Source organism: Malurus melanocephalus, unplaced genomic scaffold (genome assembly GCF_030028575.1).
Source record: "Malurus melanocephalus ecotype Western Australia unplaced genomic scaffold, MMel_1.1 scaffold_19, whole genome shotgun sequence".
NCBI lineage: Eukaryota > Metazoa > Chordata > Aves > Passeriformes > Maluridae > Malurus > Malurus melanocephalus.
In genome coordinates, this window is record NW_026623251.1 from 2,230,061 (window position 1) to 2,248,216 (window position 18,156).

General features: G+C 38.9%; 1 protein-coding gene across 1 annotated transcript in view; it reads left to right on the forward strand.

The window, feature by feature from the left end:
* The window catches only part of KIF26B (kinesin family member 26B), a 277,616-nt gene that overhangs the window by 220,396 nt on the left and 39,064 nt on the right, over window positions 1-18,156 (forward strand). The window contains exon 10 of the mRNA XM_057389756.1: window positions 2,958-3,117. Within this exon, the coding sequence (XP_057245739.1) occupies window positions 2,958-3,117 (160 nt within the window). The remainder of the gene's footprint in view (window positions 1-2,957; window positions 3,118-18,156) is intronic.

Consider the following 18,156-nt stretch of genomic DNA (forward strand, 5'->3'; position numbering starts at 1 on the left):
TTAAAATTCTTTTTTTTAAACAATAATTTTTTTACAGGAAAAAAAAAGTTTGTTTGAAAGATACCAGAGACATCTGCTTCTTTAAATTCATGGGCTTAAGCAATTCTGCAGAAACAGCATATGTTTCAGCTCCTGGCTCTGCATGGGTTATTGGTAATAAGGAATAGATTGCAAGGCATGATGTGTAGTGGGTGATCACCGCTGCAGTATTAATGTCTAATGTCTAAATGAAGAAAATTTGCATAGACTGTACTTATAAGAGAGAAAACCAGAAAGTTGCTCTAAATGGAAATGMGGCTTACATGTGTTTAAGTAATAACCCCTGTGCAATTGGCAGGCAGAAATCCCAATTAACTAAAGGTTTATTAATTAACCACCCTGTGGTGGAAAGGAAGACAGTGAATACTCAAACAGATTGGTTTATAGGAATAAAATGGCTGATTCCGAGGGAATAATTATTGCAATTATTTAATGCCCCATACTTTTTACTACACTCAAGTACATGTATACACAGTCCTTTTCTAYTACTTCCAAATATCATTAATAAAAGACATAATGTTATTTTCTTGTGGCTATTATTTCAGAAAAAGAAGACGTGGTCCTATTGGATTAGAATAGGGCATGCTTTGCCCTCTGCCTCTAGTTATGTCTTTGTCTYGTGGCCATCCCATACTCCTGTCTTCAAGTTCCCATATCTGAGTGGCCTTACAAGCGAGGCAGGGTCAGATCCCACTGATWATTGAATGAGGGGGGAATTCCAGCTGCTCAGAAAGGGCGCCTAGTGATTATCACTGTCTCCTGCTGTAATGAAGGACTTCTCAGAAAAAAAACATTAAGATAGTAGAGATATATAGATTCCAGTAACAGGATTTAAAAAAAAAAAAAGATAGGAAGGCAGGGGAAAAAAAGAAACACAGCTTCTAAAGGATAAGACATTAAAGGGCTGGCTAACATGTGATTTGGTAAAAAATGACTGTTAGAATAAGGCATTGGTACTGTACTTACCTCCTTGTTAGATTCATTACCAGGAATGTCATGAAGCAGGCTTAGCACCATTGAAATAAATGACATTGTGGCAGAACTGACTCAGTCATTTTTCAGCTGTCAGCTCTGCAAAGGCTCTGTGACCATAGACAAAAACAAGTGTTAGGATGTTCCACTTCTTTTCTCTATGGCAGCCAGGCACATTAGTGGAGAACTTGCCTAACAAATAACTTCATTTTCAGATCAATCAAGTGCATCTACAGTCTTAAAAATGTTACTTCAACACATAAATTAAATAAGAAAGAAAGAACCAGCAAGGTATTTTATTATGGATTTCCTCAGCCTGTGTAATAGGAGTATATGTGGAAACAATTTAACTAAGCTTTTGAAAGAAATGTAGTGATTTCTTCCATTTTCTTTTGTTTCCCTGACATGTGGTAGCCTTAGCAACAGAAATATTTATTATATATGATTCAGTAAAGTCACTCCCAGTCATTTTCAGTAGCAACTAAATGCATTTCTTTGTTTTCCTGAATAAATTATTGGGAGACACTCAAGTAARGTAATTTCAGCCTTCTGAGGATAGTCATCTTAAAGACTTACTTACCATCTTTAATGGTAGTGGGAAGAGGATAGTCCTTCATGATCAGTACAGAGGTGCAGATGCCTTACTGGTTCCCCAAGGCAGCCTAACTTTCTGCAGTGAGGGCAGGAGCTCATAGTGTGTGTGGATACTTTCTTGTGAGAGGAATGCATATAGTTCAGTGTTGCCTAACACCTGATATAGCTGGAGAATTAAGAGGACATAAAACCAGCAGAAATCACTGTATTTTACCAATTGTTGACAGAGGTACTGGACACATTTTTGGAATGTAATTTRAATCCCATGGTATAAATCACTTTCAGAGTAGGTCTTCTGTTTTCTTTCATCCTCTCCCTTTTTTCTTACCAGTTGTGCAAGTTGAGATCCTGTGTCAAAATGGCAGTGAATTTATTTGCATAGAGGTTAACACAGAGGTGAAAATATTTCTGCTGCTGTTTAAGGTGTGTTTGTGTTCTCATATATTGCTCTTACTTTCTGAGTTAAGATCCTAGAAATAAAACTGCATTTTCCGACAGCTTGCTTCCAAACTAACTCTTGAGGAAGGGGAGGAGTGGTCCAAGATTAGATGCCAAAAACTCAGCTAGGAAAGTGTCTTGAGATAGTAGAGAGCTAGAAGCACTTCTGTAAAATCTACGTAGTTCCCATCCCGGATTCATAAGGAACCATAGATTTTTAAAGGGAGCAAAGGATATTAATCTTGGTGTTTCAATGGTATTATCTTTTCACTCTGAAAGTACTGTGTTGATGCCGAGTAAGCAAGGAAAAACTGTAAAGCTTTATTGCCAGTTTTACAGAAACTGCTTYTAGAACAGAGGTGCTACTTCAAATCCATCACCCATGGCATGTCAAACCTTTTCTTAGCTGAAATGGTACTGTGGAAGTCTATAGACTTGAAGAAAAGTTGAATATCCCACAGAAGCCATAGGGTCTTCTTAAGATACAGTATTCAGAATGGGAAAAATAAGAGAAGTATCCTTGCTCACTAAGAAGGAAWTCCCAGCTGGAAGTTTTCCAGACAGAGAAACAGTAGTGACAGAGACAGAAAGAGAGCCAACTCAGGTAGAGGCTGATAAAGCTTTATTTAAAAAAATATCATCACATTGGTGACTCTCACAGAGTTAAACCCGCAGGAATGGGTGGGTACTCAGCAAATTTTAAGCAAGTCTGGAGCAGAGAGCAATGTACAGCAATGTGCAGTCATACAGGCTGACGGTGCTTCAACAGGACCCCTAGAGCCATGTCTGCTAACATGAATTAGGGAAGGCTTCTGGATTATTTCCACTTCACAAACCACAGTGAGCCTTTTGCTTTCCTGGGAAGCTGCTCCTGCAGGCACACTCTAACTGTCTGCTTTCTTTGTTTGTGGCAGTGTCTGGAGGTCGCAGCCGCTTGCACCTTATTGACCTGGGCAGCTGCGTCAAAGTGCTCAGCAAAAACCGCGAGGGAAGCTCCGGCCTCTGCCTGTCCTTGCCAGCGCTGGGCAATGTCATCCTCGCCCTTGTCAATGGCAGCAAACACATCCCGTACAAGTAAGTGGTGGACTKGGTGGTGCCTAATGAAAGGATGCTTGAAAGCAGTTTGTCTGTCCGGCCCTGAGGCAGATTTGGAAAAGGAGGAGAACAGTCTGCTGGGGTCAGTGCAGCCCTCTTGAGCTACGGCAAAAGCTGCCTGAGGTTTAGTGACACCTGATCTGACCTTACACATGGTTTCAAATGAAGAAACCTGCTGAAATAAGACCCAGGTGATTGAAATATCTTAAGTTTTGAAGTTCAGCACTTAAGGGTTTTGTTTTCTGTGATTGTTCAAAGATTTTTTTAATGTTTCAAAGCACATGAGAGCCTTTCATATTTGTTCCAAGGAGAAAAACATTGCTGCCATAATGCAACGCTGTAGAGAAAATTATCTTGCTGTCTATTGTATGTAATTTGTTTTCTTGGGAGTATATGTCACAATGAGCATGCGTGTTTGCCATGAGATTCTGTKATCTAAGGTTGCTTTGCATTTTATTTTTGCATGGTTTGAATCTCAGTGTCAGCTTTTCCTTTGCAAAAAAAGAAGCAGTCCCTCTTTGCCACAGTGGACCAGTGGCCTTTGCTGCTGCAGRTGGCTTCTGGTAAAAGAGAGGAATTGCTCACCCAGGGGATATGCCTTTGTGCATTTCTCTTCATCTCTGCCTTGCCCCATGTGTGCAGGTCTGAGAGCAAGTTCACATTCGTTACCCAGCCCAGGCGGTCACACTGCCTTCCTTTTGAGAAGTTTCTGGTTTTGTGGGTGGTATTACTTTTCTCTAGCCTAGAACCTAGGGAGAAKCATCTGGCATCATGGAATGACTTCCAGTAGCATCTTGTAATCAACCTGCCAGTGAATGTCAGGTGTATTTGTGAAGGACAGGTGTATGACACTGGGAGTTAGGAACAACAGGATGATTTGGAGAATGAGCCAGGTCATCCACAAAGTAATATTTCAGTCCAAGCATTTTACTAGTTTTAGCATTTAAAAGGCTGCAAACATTATTATTTTCACATGTTCATTCAGGATTTCTTCTTYGTTTTTGTCTTCATTTTGGAAAATAAAAAGTAATTGAGATTGCTTATAATTCTATTGCTCTTCCAAACTTTATTTTCAAAAATTATTTGGTTGTCTGGACTTATGCTTTCTGGRAGTATTCCTATTCCTGGAGCTCAGTCAGGCTGGAATTCAGTTAATGACTAACCAAATTTCTATGTAAAAGTATTCATTAAATGTTTCATGGATCATGCCTCTAGTCATAGTGTGAAAATGGCTTAAATTCTGCACTTCACAAAGTGTAACTCGAGCAATGCTGATCAAAAACCTGTCTTCTTTCCTGTTGAATTTTATTGGAGATGAAGAGAAAGTCACCAGTAGGAATACAAAAGATTATATGAGTGATGCTTGCTAAGCTAGAACTAAACATAGAARGAATAGTTACCAAATACAAAAATTGTCTTTCCTGGCAACGCCTGAGCAAGAGAAAAGCATTACCAAACACATCTTCTRCTTGCTGTGTGTTCAATCTCTTTGCTGTGACTCCCAGCTATTGCCCTTCTAAACTTACACAGCCAGAGATGTCAGCATATTTTCTCATCAGTGCTGAAAGAAAATGAAAACTTTCTTCAGGACACAATCTCCTCTTGAATTCACTCCTAATAAGAGTTCTTCCTATAAGAAAATGTTATAGACCATAGAGAAGTGGTTGGTCATCTGTAAATCAGAGGCAATATCTTGTTTCTAAGAGGACTTTTAAAATACAGTTTGAAAAATATACTGGCATATTTTGGAGCAAACTTTTCTTCTTGCTGAGAAGAATCCAGAAAGCATTTTTTCCCATRTGTGGTCTATTAATGAGCAAAGGATGGTGGCTGGATGAGCACAGACAGCATTAGCTGATCCAGGTGTGTCCTGCTCCTCGGTGGCAATGACATGTGGGTGTGTGTGCTGCATTGTAGAAGAGGCTGAGTACCCTGCAGACAGAGATGATWTGTGCTCAGTGGCACCTCTTGTTTAGAGCAGGGACAAGCCTGTCTAGCTGGGATAATATCCCTTTCTCTAGGGTTGCTCTCTTTCACTGTTAAGTRTAAAATTACAATTTTGTTAACAGCCTCTTTTGAGTGGAAAACAATGGAAGTGTTTTCTTATGTGACAGCTCTGCACATTGTGTGTGGTCTCAGTAAATTTCCATAGAGCAGCAGACAAAATGGACCATCTTTTCTGTATCTGAGCTATTAAACAGCCATTAAGTATTTTATGGCAGTCTGTCAGTAGGCACAGCGTGGCTTCCTGGGAGCTTGGAAGCTCACAATGCACAGGTTTTCCCTTACTGCAGAAATTTGGTTCCCTAAACTCTGAGAGGCTGCGGGCTCTTAAATTCCCTTTAGTTTTGTACCCAGCTTTATCTCCGCAGGTAGTAGTTGTCGGGAAAAGCATGTTCAGATTCATAGCTGGGAAAAAGCAGGTGCCACTGCATTGCCTTCAGAGGTCTTTGTGTTTGTGCCAGGGATGAATTTGCCTCTCCACCTGCAGTCTCTATGAAAAACACATGCTGTTTTCCAGCACATGTTGCTTTTCTTTTATTGTTACCCATAAGACTAAGCCTTGTAAACCTTCCTGTTGGAATCTTCCTCCCTTGGGAACATCCCCCCAAACACTCCCATTTTTTGGGAATAATAACATAGATTGATACTAGCTTTAGCAGGAACTTGTCTATTGAAGTACTAAGAAAGTAATGTAGGAATTCTCAAATGATATGTTTTGATATAGTTTGGGGGATCTTGTCTTGTGTTGAAGTCAACTTTCACATGGGTCTGAGGAATGGGTGAGAATCCCTGAACTGGCCAAATACGTGAAGCTAAGGAGTGATCAGACTCCTTATGTTTTTTATACATGTACTTACAATCTCTCTCTAATATCTCAGCGTCTTTGTCACTGTTATTTCCAGACCTATTTTGAACTTTAGTAAGCACATAATTTTGTCATGGTATGAACYACTGAGTTCTTCCAGCTCAGGGTATTATATAAAAATAGAATTTTTATTTCACTTGAATATAATGCTATTTTATGTCACCAGTTCCTTTTGCTCTTGAGGTATGAACAAGTCCCCCAGAAGACAGGGGCAATTCCCCCCAGAAGAATTATTTTCTCCGGGAGAATGTCAGATATCTTCACAAAAATTGGAAAGGGGCACTCACAAGCCCAAGGAAGAGCAAAGGAGTCAATTCCTGCCCCGACCAAATATGGTAGGGCTTAGAACTGCTATAGAAGGCTTTTGCTAAGCTGCAGTAATTGTTAGTGTAATTTTATGGTTTAAAGAGAATTTCAGTTTCACATTAGTGCAGCATTATCTGCCTCTGATTTCCAAGATGAATGTGTTTTAAACCCTCAAATGAACACCCATTTGCACAAACTCCAAATACTGGTTTATATAGCTCACTATTCAAAAATTACTCCAGTTGCTAGGCAACATGTGTGGTGATAATTCGTGGTAATGCTGTTTTGGAAATAATCATTTTTATGCATTTTAATGACTGTGAGAATATAAGAAAACTGTTTAGAAAAGTGCAAGGCTGTATGAATTTCTCTTCCAGAAATTGTTGCTTGTTTTATTTGATAGGCTTCTCTCTTAATGTGCTATCCCAATGTGCTGGTGTTTCTAGAGGCATCCTGTATTTTGAACTACATGCTTATGCTTATCCAAGGAGGGAATCTTGTCGGTAAAATAGATGGGTGTGACTTAAAAGCATGAATTTTATTCTTGGCACTTCTGCTTCTCTGTCATATGGTTGCAGCTCCTCCCAGATCTTACTGGTTGGTATTGCTTTATTCAATCCTATCTGCAGAAAATAAAATTATATTAAGTGACTGGTTCAAGGTTGCACAAGAGGCTTCATGGCAGAGCCACYATGTTTTAAGATCTAATCTGGTGCTTAAATCATGGGTTAATCCATTCTTTCTTTCTGCATGACCTTTGGAAAATAATTTATTTAAGTATTTATTTATTCACATTTATAAAACTGAATTAGAAAAAATTCAAATAGGATTTTTAAAGGGCATTCAGCATTGTCAAAAAGCGCTATATACTTTTTCACTGTTGCTAGGACTCTGTTACCCTATTTTTCCCCTTTCTTTAGAATTAATGACTTACATTAATAGCCCTAATGGCATGCTGAATCAGAGGGTTTTTTTGGGCAAAGGTAGAATATTATTGCTTTTAATTAAAGAGAAAAGGGGAAGTGTTGGATTACAGTATTGTGGTATACTAGCCTAAAGACTGAGCTGTATATCAGATATTTTCCTTAAATGGTTGGTTAATTCTTGGAATAAAAATGAAAATGGGGTTTGGGTGGATCCAGTACTCAAGTTTCTTATCTTAGTTAGATGGGTATATCTATCTGCAGTTGTTTCSTCTTTGTGAACAGCTGTGTGTGAGAAGAACTGAATGCCAGCTATCTTACATTTATGTCTTGCCTTTGCATTTTAGCATGAGTTATATTATTTTTCTCAGAAAACATGTTAATGGAAAATTTACAGGAGGAGATAAGTCTGGCTAAAAACGGGTTCACAATACAGTTCTTGCACAATAATTAGTACTGGAGTTTTTATCCTTATTTATGAGCTTATATTAATTAACAAGTTATCCTAACTGTTGATTCATATGACCATGTCTGCTTATTAGGTCTAATAATTTAATGACACATTTGAACTAAATGGCAAATGAACAATCTATTTAATRGTTACTTCATCAGCACCTGAACCTAGAATAATTTTTTGTTTTGTTTTTCATTGAGAAATTTCAATCACTTTTACTTTCCATTGTTTCTTCTATGTCTTCTATTCCTTACTTCTGCACCTCCTCAATAAGAATATGATATGAAGATCACAGAAAGCCTCAGAAAAAAATATCTGGTGTGCCCTTCAGAATCTCCAATCTTTCTCTGTTAATTTATCRTTGAATATACTAGAAGTGGATGAAAAACTGTTTTGTTGTTTTACTTGAGGAAATGTGAGAGCAGAAGAAGAGGGGGGGAGGAATGAGGACATGGGATACAGCTGAAACAGAATCACAGGGCTGGGAAATGGCCCAAAATGAATAGGGAAGCTCTGAGAGACACTGACATTATGTGTTGAGGAGACAACAATCCACAGACAGAAACTGGGAAGCAAATGAGGAGGAAGAAATGAGCCTATTCAATATGAGAAATAAGCCAAAGAAATACCCCTGAATCATCCAATTGTAGGCAAGTGTAGGAGCATGGTCAAAGGATATTTGTTGGATGTGGAATAGTTCCTAATTAGCTATCAAAAAYGCAATCTGCTCAGGAACAAAAGAATTTTTCCTTGATGTTTTCAGACAGGTCATGTGGACTAGAACCTTAGGTAACAGGCATTGAAGCCATTGGAGCAATGCCACTTTACACCAGAGAAGGACCTGGCCTTAAGGCCGTGCCCTTTGTCACTGGGAAAGGGCAATGCAGCCGCATTCAAGAGCACTGAGACACTGTCAGCACGCTTGTAATGAGAGCTTGGAGCATCTGGCAATTTGCTTCACCTTTGCGGTTTTTCTCTGTCAGTTTACTTGGTTGAAGTTCTGGCAATTTCCTACTTTATTCCAGGGAACTTTATAAAATAGATRGAATCAGGGATGCACAGTCTGTGAATGCAGGAAAAGTTATTGCATTTTATTACAGTAATTTAATCTGCAGCTCAGGAGCATGCRAATGATGGATTTGCATGCTCCAGGAACTGCTGTTGTAGTGTTCATCAACACTGCACTTTAGAGTAGGATAATTTGTACAGCTCACAGTGCAGATTTGAGCTTTATCTATWCACATCTTTCAGTATTGTGTTTCATCACCAAGCTAAGAGAGATAGTAGACAAAATCCTCAGAAGGAAGGCTTCAGTGGAGCTGCCCTTCCCCAGCTTTGGGTTTTACACTCAGTGCTGCCAGTCTGGCAGTGTGACAGTAATTGCAGCAGTGGTGTCTGTGAACGCGTGTCGCAGGTGGAAGTGGTTTTGTTGCATCCACTGAGCCTGAGCTCCTGTTGCACCAGTKTCACAACAGAGCTCAGCTGACAAACCATTCTGCACAAGCACTCAAGTGAGAAGGCTCAGGCCTCATGAACCATCTTTTTGAATGCTCTTTGAACCACTCARCAAATTAGTACTTTATAGATAATGTAACAAGCAAAAAATGATGGACTGCAAAGTGAAATGAGAAGGGAAGTGCTTGTGGTTTATAGTCAGACTTAATAGCAATTACTAATTGCATTTAAATAGCCCTTCCTATGAGCAAAAGAAGCTGCATCATCGAAGGACACTGCTTTGGGCCCGGGCCAGCACCGACGTGCCTGGTAATGAACCAGCAATCCAGGAGTGTGCAGTTATTCCTGAAATATAGCTTGAGTGGAACCCAAATAGGCCATTGTGGTAATTTCATGCRAAAATTAATCTGTACTTAATTCATTAAAATGCCATTTTGAACCTTCAGTCAGGATATCCAGCAGTTTATTCTCACCTGTTCTACCACCGGTTCAGGCTTAATTGAAAATTAATATATTTTCTCTCATGGAAATGTGGTGATAATTCATTTCATGTATAATTGAACAATTTTTAAATAGTCATATCCTTGGAATAACTAGCTCTTGTACAATGCAGCAAATTATCAAAAAGCATGTAATAATTTTTATTAGACTTATTTCACATTTTTGTTTATCTCCAGTTTCATGAATAGTTGCATATGGATATGATATGTTAAATTAACTTTCATTTCCCTATTGATTCTTCTTTCCTTGTACAAAACCACTGTGACTCAGAGCAAAAGACATTCTGCTGCTGTGGACCAAAGAAAATAGCTTTTCTTTTTATCTGCCAGGATATAGCCACTTGTTTGGAACTGTGCACCTCATTGCTAAGAAAAGGTTACAGACTGCAGAGAATTTAAAAGAGAAGCAAGAATAATTACAAATGGTCTGAAATGAAAGGGTTGCTCACTTGGAAGAGCACTGTGACAGAAATAAAGCTTCATAGCTTGCAGGGAAAAGGAGACCTCTGAGAGTGCAGATGACAACTACTCTAGTGTTTCAAGGATGTGAATACACACAGGAGGAGAGAATTGTTTCTGGTGAGACAAAGTGGCAGAATGRTTTCTTATTTTTAAGTAATGATCTGGAGGAAATAAACTCCAAAGCATGCTAAAGGGGTTCCTATTAATCGGTGGCATAACTACCCAAGAGCTGAAATGAACACTTAGTTTGCAGAATGATTTAAAAGCAAAAGAAATTCCTAACTAACAAATGTCCATTAACAGTTATATAATAAACTGTTTAAGATGGGTTAAGGGSTAGGCTTAGGCAATTTCAGTGCAGAGCTCTGGGTCTAAAGCTCGAACCATTTTTAAATTGTAGAAGCTGTACTTCCTTTTGATAAGTTATCTTCATCATTTATCGTCAAGTGTCTGCACATGGCTGGTGGTTATACAAATAAACAATAAAATGTGTTCTAGTATGTCTACTAGAATCAACCCTGGTTTTAGGAGCCTGAAAACCAGTGGTTAGATGAATTGTTACKCTTGCATGACATCAAAGAAATGCAGAGGGTCTTGGTGTCTTTTTCAAGTTCCTACCCTAGCAGGGATATGGGCTGTCTTGTTCATTTCTGTGCCAGAGGATTTAACTCATTTAACCACTTTTCTTCCTTCATCATTTAGTTACACATTTTTTTAAGGTCTCTTTCTCTTTGAATTGCAAAATCAAGTTCTCCCAGTGCTTGATCCAAAACTCAGTGTAAATCAATGGAAATCTTTTTATTGGGATTTGGCTTAAACCCACAGATTAGAAAACATGCTTATATCTAATTAGATGAGATAATCCTCAAATCCTTGCTAAGGGATATTTCATGTTCTGTATTTGATGATTAACAGCTTATTTGTTGGAAGAGGCAATATGTGGTTAAGTGTTACCTAATGTTGAGTTTTTTTTTAATTGCAAGGGACATAATTGATGGATTTGGTGAATGTGAAATCTGCAAAAGTACAATCATCTATTCATTGGTTGCCGATGGGTCTATGACGATAAATTCGAGCTCAAGAAGCTTACACAGCAAACATAAATGGGGATCTGAGAGTACTGAAGTGGCACAAGCAGGCCTATTTTATTTTCCTCTTCAATGTATACAAATAGTATGTGTGACCTTACCTTAAACATAAACGTCACTTTTGCTTACATTTTCTGGGCAAATAGTTGAACATGTTTTTTTCAAACTCCTTATTTTCTTGGACTCTATTTGAGATCACCATCTCAATGGAGTGACAGGCCCCAGAAGCTTTTAAGAGAATTGTGTGGCTGTAAGTGGAGGATGCTTCAGCCGGTTTGCCTTATTGCTTCAAGAGTATTTGAATAGCATTGCTATTCCAAGATGGTTTTTTTTATTGAAGTTCTTGTTTTCATAACATGTTTGAGAGTAGAGCAATGAAGATAATACTGTTGTGCTCTTCAGATACCAGATTCTGCTGTATGATCAAAGTTTTTGGCTGGTGGTTGCCTCCAGGTCTATACACAATGAACAGATGTGAAGTGGATTTTCTAAAATATGCATTGACTTTTTAGATTTAAGCAGCCTGGTTAGAACTATCTTCTGAAATATGAAAATTACCTCTCTCATGCTGCAGGATGAACTTGTTAGATTATTTTAATTTTTAAAACATTTTGTTTATAAATGCCATCCAGGTGACATGCTTCCTAGAAATATCTGACAAGACTTAGTAAAATTAATATCAAACAGCAGACTTAACTGTTTGAGCTGTATTTTCTTATAGCTTTGTTTCGCTTTACCATCCCATCAGAAAAACTGTCCTACCTGCTGTATTTAAATTTASTACAATTTAAAATTATTTTCCAATGGGTTATTTTTGAGAGATGGTCAAATTTACAAAATTGTTTTCTCCCTATTCCCTAGTTCATGCTCTTTCTTGGTCAGAAACTAAACCTCGCTTTGAAAATCTAAACTAAAAAAAAACTAAAACTAAAACTAAACCACTAAAACTAAAAAAACTAAACTTAAAAACTAAAAAAACTAAAACTAAACCACTAAACTAAAAAAAAACTAAACTTAAAACTAAACCACTTTGAAAATCAATGACCAGGCTGTAAGAAATACCAGAAGGCAGAGAGCTGTGCAGAAGGATGGTGATGATGGCTGTTTTGGGTGCTGTTACAAACAAACATGCTCAGCTCAGAGACAGCAGAGAACAGAAGAGGGGAGTCCCTTATGAGGTGAGCTGCTAAAAGCACCTCATCATCTCTGTGCAAGTGGGACCTGGGTCTCCTTGGAGCAGTCTTTTAAGGATTGAACACAATTTTCATGCCTGCCTCCAGCTAGAAATAGCGCAGCAGAATCTTTTGTGTTCCTAGACTGTGTTTCCTCTCTCTTGCAAATAACAGTTTTCACAGCTCCTAGTGAAGTGTTTTGAAGTTACATGCCTGTGCGAAGGACAAGAGTTAGATGCAGTATCCAGATCTGCTACCCAGTTGGCATGTATGCATAGCAAACAAAAATGCTTTCAAAGGTATGGTGTTGGAGAAATAATTGCACTTTTTGCAACAGAGAGAGGGTGTTTTAGGCGCTCTGTGTTCCCAGTCAGATCATGCCAATGTGCACCTCCTGAATCCTGGTTGTCTCTCTCATGTGTGGACATTATTGGTGTGATGGAGGACAATTCTTCTCATGTCAGAGGAAACTGAGAGTAACTGCTGTAGCTGTAGTAGTTTACACCGTTGTACAAACTATGGGTGGGGGGTGAGGGGTTGATGGAGGATCAAAGCTGAATAAGATTTGTCTCTAAAAATCCATGTGAAAGAGAATCTGTTGCCACACTCCTGTTTTTCTCAGCTTGTTGAGGCTGCTTACTGTGGAGTGGGTTTTACAAAAAATGTGAGGGTGTGCTTTGGTAACTTTTAGAATCTTTTCATCGTACAGAATACAAAATAAGCCTGTTAAGCTGGAAACAGATTTTTGCTTGTTAGGTGACTGCTGCCATTTTGGATGTCTATGTGCTGTGCAATGGCATTATAATCAGTGGCTTTTATTGGTTTTGTGCTACTCTTGATTGCAGTCTGTCATGGCTGAAACCAGGACGCAGTTCTTTGTGAGCTTCTTTGCCTGGAATCCCTTCTATGTGTGCTGGATGTGAAAATCAAGTAGGGTACACAAGTGGTGAAGTCCTTTGTGTCCATTTGCAGGTGCCATGTCCACCCTCCTCATGCTCATCTCAGTGCAGGGAGCCTCATGGTGACGAAGAATCTGCATGTACATGCTCCCAGGGGTTGTCACCTGTCTTCTCAGCAGKGTCAGGGATACTCCAGGCAGGGACATAATGCGTCTGTAACACTGTAGCAGAACTCACCTGGTCTCTGGTGGTACCACAAACACATCTGTTAGGTGTAGTGTGAAAATTGGAATGGACTTTTGCRTCCTCCCAAGAAAATTCATAGTTTCTCTCAAAATGTTTTTATATCACACCCATGGAAAAGATAGTAGAAATAATTTTTTAATTCCACTGGCCAGGTTCCATCCATCAATGGTGATTCTCCTTGGAGCAATACCTGATTCTTCTAGGGAATCTGAGCATCACACTAATAGCTGTTCTGATGCCTAATTGGAGGGAAAAGTGCTGTTTCTAAACATATTCCTCCCATGGAAGGCCAGAGAACAATAAGGAACTGAAGAGAGCAACAACCAAACACCAGATCTTTTCAACGGGGAGCATTTAGCTGTGGGCTATGAATAAAGAATATTGCTCTGTATGATATTATAGTAACCTAATATTCAACTCTAACAGTAACAGTGTGGGTATATGAGAGTCATTTTGGCTAGCAATTACACATCTATTTTATGCATTAAACAGCTATGTTATCTCTCTATTGGAACTAACCTTAAGTTCAGAACACAAGTAATTTTCTTAATAATTTTGTGTTCRTAYAGATATAAAACCAATTRCTGTATGCTTCATGGTAAGTGTTACCAGAGTATTGTTTCACCTTAATTTGTCTCTCAGAAATACAAAATACCAAATGTTTCCTACTAATATCTAATCTGTAACCCATATTAGCTAATGAATTCTGTATTCTTCTCTGTGTATTATCCATTAATTGTGCCTCTAACTGAAGCTTCATATAAGCTCCTTTTAAGGCTGAATAATTTGAAAGTACTTTTTCATTCTGCCAGAAGCCAAATCAAAATTTCTACCAATGATTATTGTCATAAATACAAAGGGGCTTGTCTAACAAAGAGGTAAGTGTTCTATGATGATATGGTAAGTTATATGCTGCTCATATTATCTTTCACTGCTTTTTGCAATTCCTGAATGCGTGAGTAAATTCTCCTTGATTAACCTCATAGTATGCAGTAGGACTGTCTGTACAGTGCTTTTTCCTTCTGGCTCCTTTATTATAGTGAAGGAACATCTMCCAACCCTGTGGTCTGATTATGTTCACATTGAAGCATTTCTGGCACTTAAATTTGAAAACCTTTGCATATTTATGCAGAGAATATTCTTTTGGGAGATTTAAAAATCTGGGCAGAGTGGCAGATCYTCACTCCTCTTGCTGTGCAGGTTCCAAGAAGGGCAGTCATGAGGGATTCTTGCTTCTTCCTCAACAGGAAGAAAACATCTCTACTGCCATATTTAGGAAAAAAAGTCCAGTTTTGGGCATATTAAAGGCTTATTGTCTTGAGGTCAGGGTTAGTTGAATGTTGAGAACATGCTTAGCATAATGTGCTCTGCCATTATCCAAGTTTTGAATTGCACAAATGTAGACCAGCAATGTATGTGTTTGAGTGGTTGTTTTAGAGACGTAGTTTGGGGGTTTTTAGGCATTAATTGTGATCATGTCTATTTTTTACTCATTTGGACATTGGTAYCATTGGGTGAATATCACATTCTTCTGAAAAGAAACTCCAGCACATTTAGATTGCAGGAGATGAGACAGCCCCTAAACATGATCATGTTGTCCTTTTCATATCTTTCTGTCATTGCTCTCAATTTGTTTATATTAGTTATTAAATATGAGACTTTTATATCCCAGGATGCCCTTAATTTATACAAGTTTAACAGAATGTGGAGCAGATACACTTTCCTGCGTGATCCTTCCTGCGTGATCTTTCCACCTATAATCTTTTCTGCTCATTAACAAGTGGTAACATCATGAAAAAYAGTGTTCTTTTCCTCCTGCCTCTCCAATGTATCTCTGAAATAACTTWTAGTTATCATAGAGTTCTGGCAAAAAACTGTGAAGTGTTCGTTGACACTGCAACAATATCTTTAGTTTCTCAAATACTTCTCAAATACACAATCTCAAGCAGGTAGGGGAGAAGGAGGCAGGCATAATTGTAAGCCACATTTCTGATTCTGGGATGTTCCAGAGACTCAGCCCCYCATGTTAAAACTTCTGCAGGGGCAGAAGGCAGCCCAGGATGCCTGACAGCTCCACAAGACACAGTGCACAATGCTGTGACCCCAGCTGTGACAGGTCCCCTCTGTAGCAGCAGTGACGTCCTTGACAAGCCCCTGTTGCAGGACACCCACAGGAAATCGTGCTGTGACTGCTGTCTCAGTGGCTGTGCCCCTAAACCTTCTCTTACACCACATATGATGCTCTTTTGCATCGTGGAGGAGACCTAGAGGTGTGTGAATCCTTCACCCTTGCCTGTTTTCATTTGTATTTGCCAGGTCTGAAATGGAACGATATGTTCTGCTGTGCTAATTGATTAAATGGCATCTATCATAACATAAAGAGATCAAACARAATGATTTTTTTTTCTCCCCTGCTACCATTTAGAGCTCTCAATTCTTTGTGGATCATTAGCATATAATTTTCAGATGAGCTGGCCAGTAGGTCCCTAAATAAAAATTAGTGGAAAAGATAGCTAGGAAAGCTAGACTGGTAATGAGCAGCTGCACTATAGTAATATAATAGGTTTGTAGTTCATATCTAGTCCTAATCAGTGCTAAGTGCAAGTTGTCTGCATTTGATACCTAATTGGTGTTTCTTGGAATTACAGTGCAACAAAATCACTGAAATGAAAATAAAGCTTTTCTTTATATGTGACAAGTTAAGGGTTAATTACAACTGCTTGGGTCAAATACACCTCTTAGTTACACTCCATGCAAATGTGCTGAGGGCAGGTTCATGGGCTGTCAAAACTTCGCTGGTCCCTTTTGGGTAATTTTTTTTTTTTTTTTTTAAATTGGTACAGTAGTGCCTTTGAAAACAGAACAGGGACTTTAAGCCATTTGCTATGTATTTAATATGTCATACAACACACAAAACCCCCCTTAAACCTGAACTACTGAAGAATATTTATAATGTAATGATGACTTGATCTCTCATAGCAGTCCATATCTTAATGGTTTTGTTTACCCTGTGCTCATTTCAGAACTATTGTCCTCCCACAGAATTAATTGGATATAAAATCACAACATGGATCTGAAAAATTATAAGGCAGCAATAATCTAAGCCACTGGATAGGAAAGACTTARAGCCTGGCTAACTCAACATCTGTGAGCTGAGATTCCTTTCACTGCTATAAATAGGTGGCTCTAATCACTGTCATAGTGCTAATAGGGGAAATGTCCTGCCTGTCCTCAGTAGCTGGCGGTGGGAATGACTGCCATGAGCAATGTTGTGCTTCCAGACTGTGGGATGTAGCAAAGTGGGGTTGTAGAACTATGCAGAAGAGGGGACAGCCAAAGCATGGAAAATAGAGTAACACAGGACACAGACTCAGAGAAACTAGCCTTCATTACTTCATCTGTTCATAGAACAACTCGTTCATTTATTCAGATCCTCACCATTTGAAATGCAATTACATGAATGTATTTTCCTACTGAGCAAAATTCATGCAGTCAGCAGACAAGCTTCTCTCTAAATGATTTGCTCATCAGTGTGTGGAGGAGAAGGAGGAGGAGTAGAGAAAAGAGAGGATTTCAAATGAGTTCACTGCTAAATCATGTGAATTAAATGATCAATTTTTATTAGTGCAATAGCTGCGAATTTAATACTGAGATGTTAAGAAAGTCCTGCTACAACAATAATTCGGTATTAGCATTCAGATGTGAGAGGAAAAAATCCTGAAGCCCTGAGTTAAAACACACTTTGAAGTAAATCCAGACAACAAGAATTGCCTTCTCAGATGGTGATCCTTGAAATATCTTGACTGCTCCCAAGACCAGGAAATATGGAACAGATGTCTGTGCATTTAAATTCAACCGTCCTTTCAAGATGGGGATACATTTGGATACAACCTTCTGGATACAACTCTTGCCCTCTGTTCTGTGCAGATGTGGTACCTAATCTCTAGGTGACAGAAATTTAATCTGTCTACATCTGAGTAAAGGCCTGAACTGATATCCCCTGAGAATTTATTAGCCAAGCTGAAGAGGACAAGGAGCAGTAAGATGGATCAAGTAGTGAAGACTGCTGAGACAACTGTAGCTGGTATTGAAGTGGGAGCTACCAAACTAGAGGGAAGGCCACCAGGGAAGTTCTTCAAGGACCAGTTTTGGTGTTATTTTCAGCAGACTTGGCACAAAAAGCAGGAGCATGCTAATCACAGTGACTGCTTACACAAAGCTGAGAGTCATCATCTGAACAAAGGCAGATCAGAACATCAGATGGGAGCAGCTGTGGGACCTTGAGGGCTCCAGCAATACAAATGGCACTAATGCGAGGGCTTGCCTTGATGGACTGCTAATAATTCCTGATGCAATCTGGGAGCTCATCAGCTAGGAAGGGGATGGAGCTATGTGCTGATTTAGGCATGCTGGTAAATGATCACAGGTGTGCATARCTAAACTAACAGTGACAAGGTAACAAAATCTGAGAAGGCATTAGCAATGACAGTGGAAAAATAGCAATAGTTGTGCCAGGGGTTAGCAATTCTTCTCCTGAGTGCAGTTCTGGTCTCTCATATAGATGAGGGAGAAATTCAGACAGAAACAAGTACAAGAAAGTCTGGCAAGGGGAGTTTTTCACATGAGAGAAGATTAAATGAATTT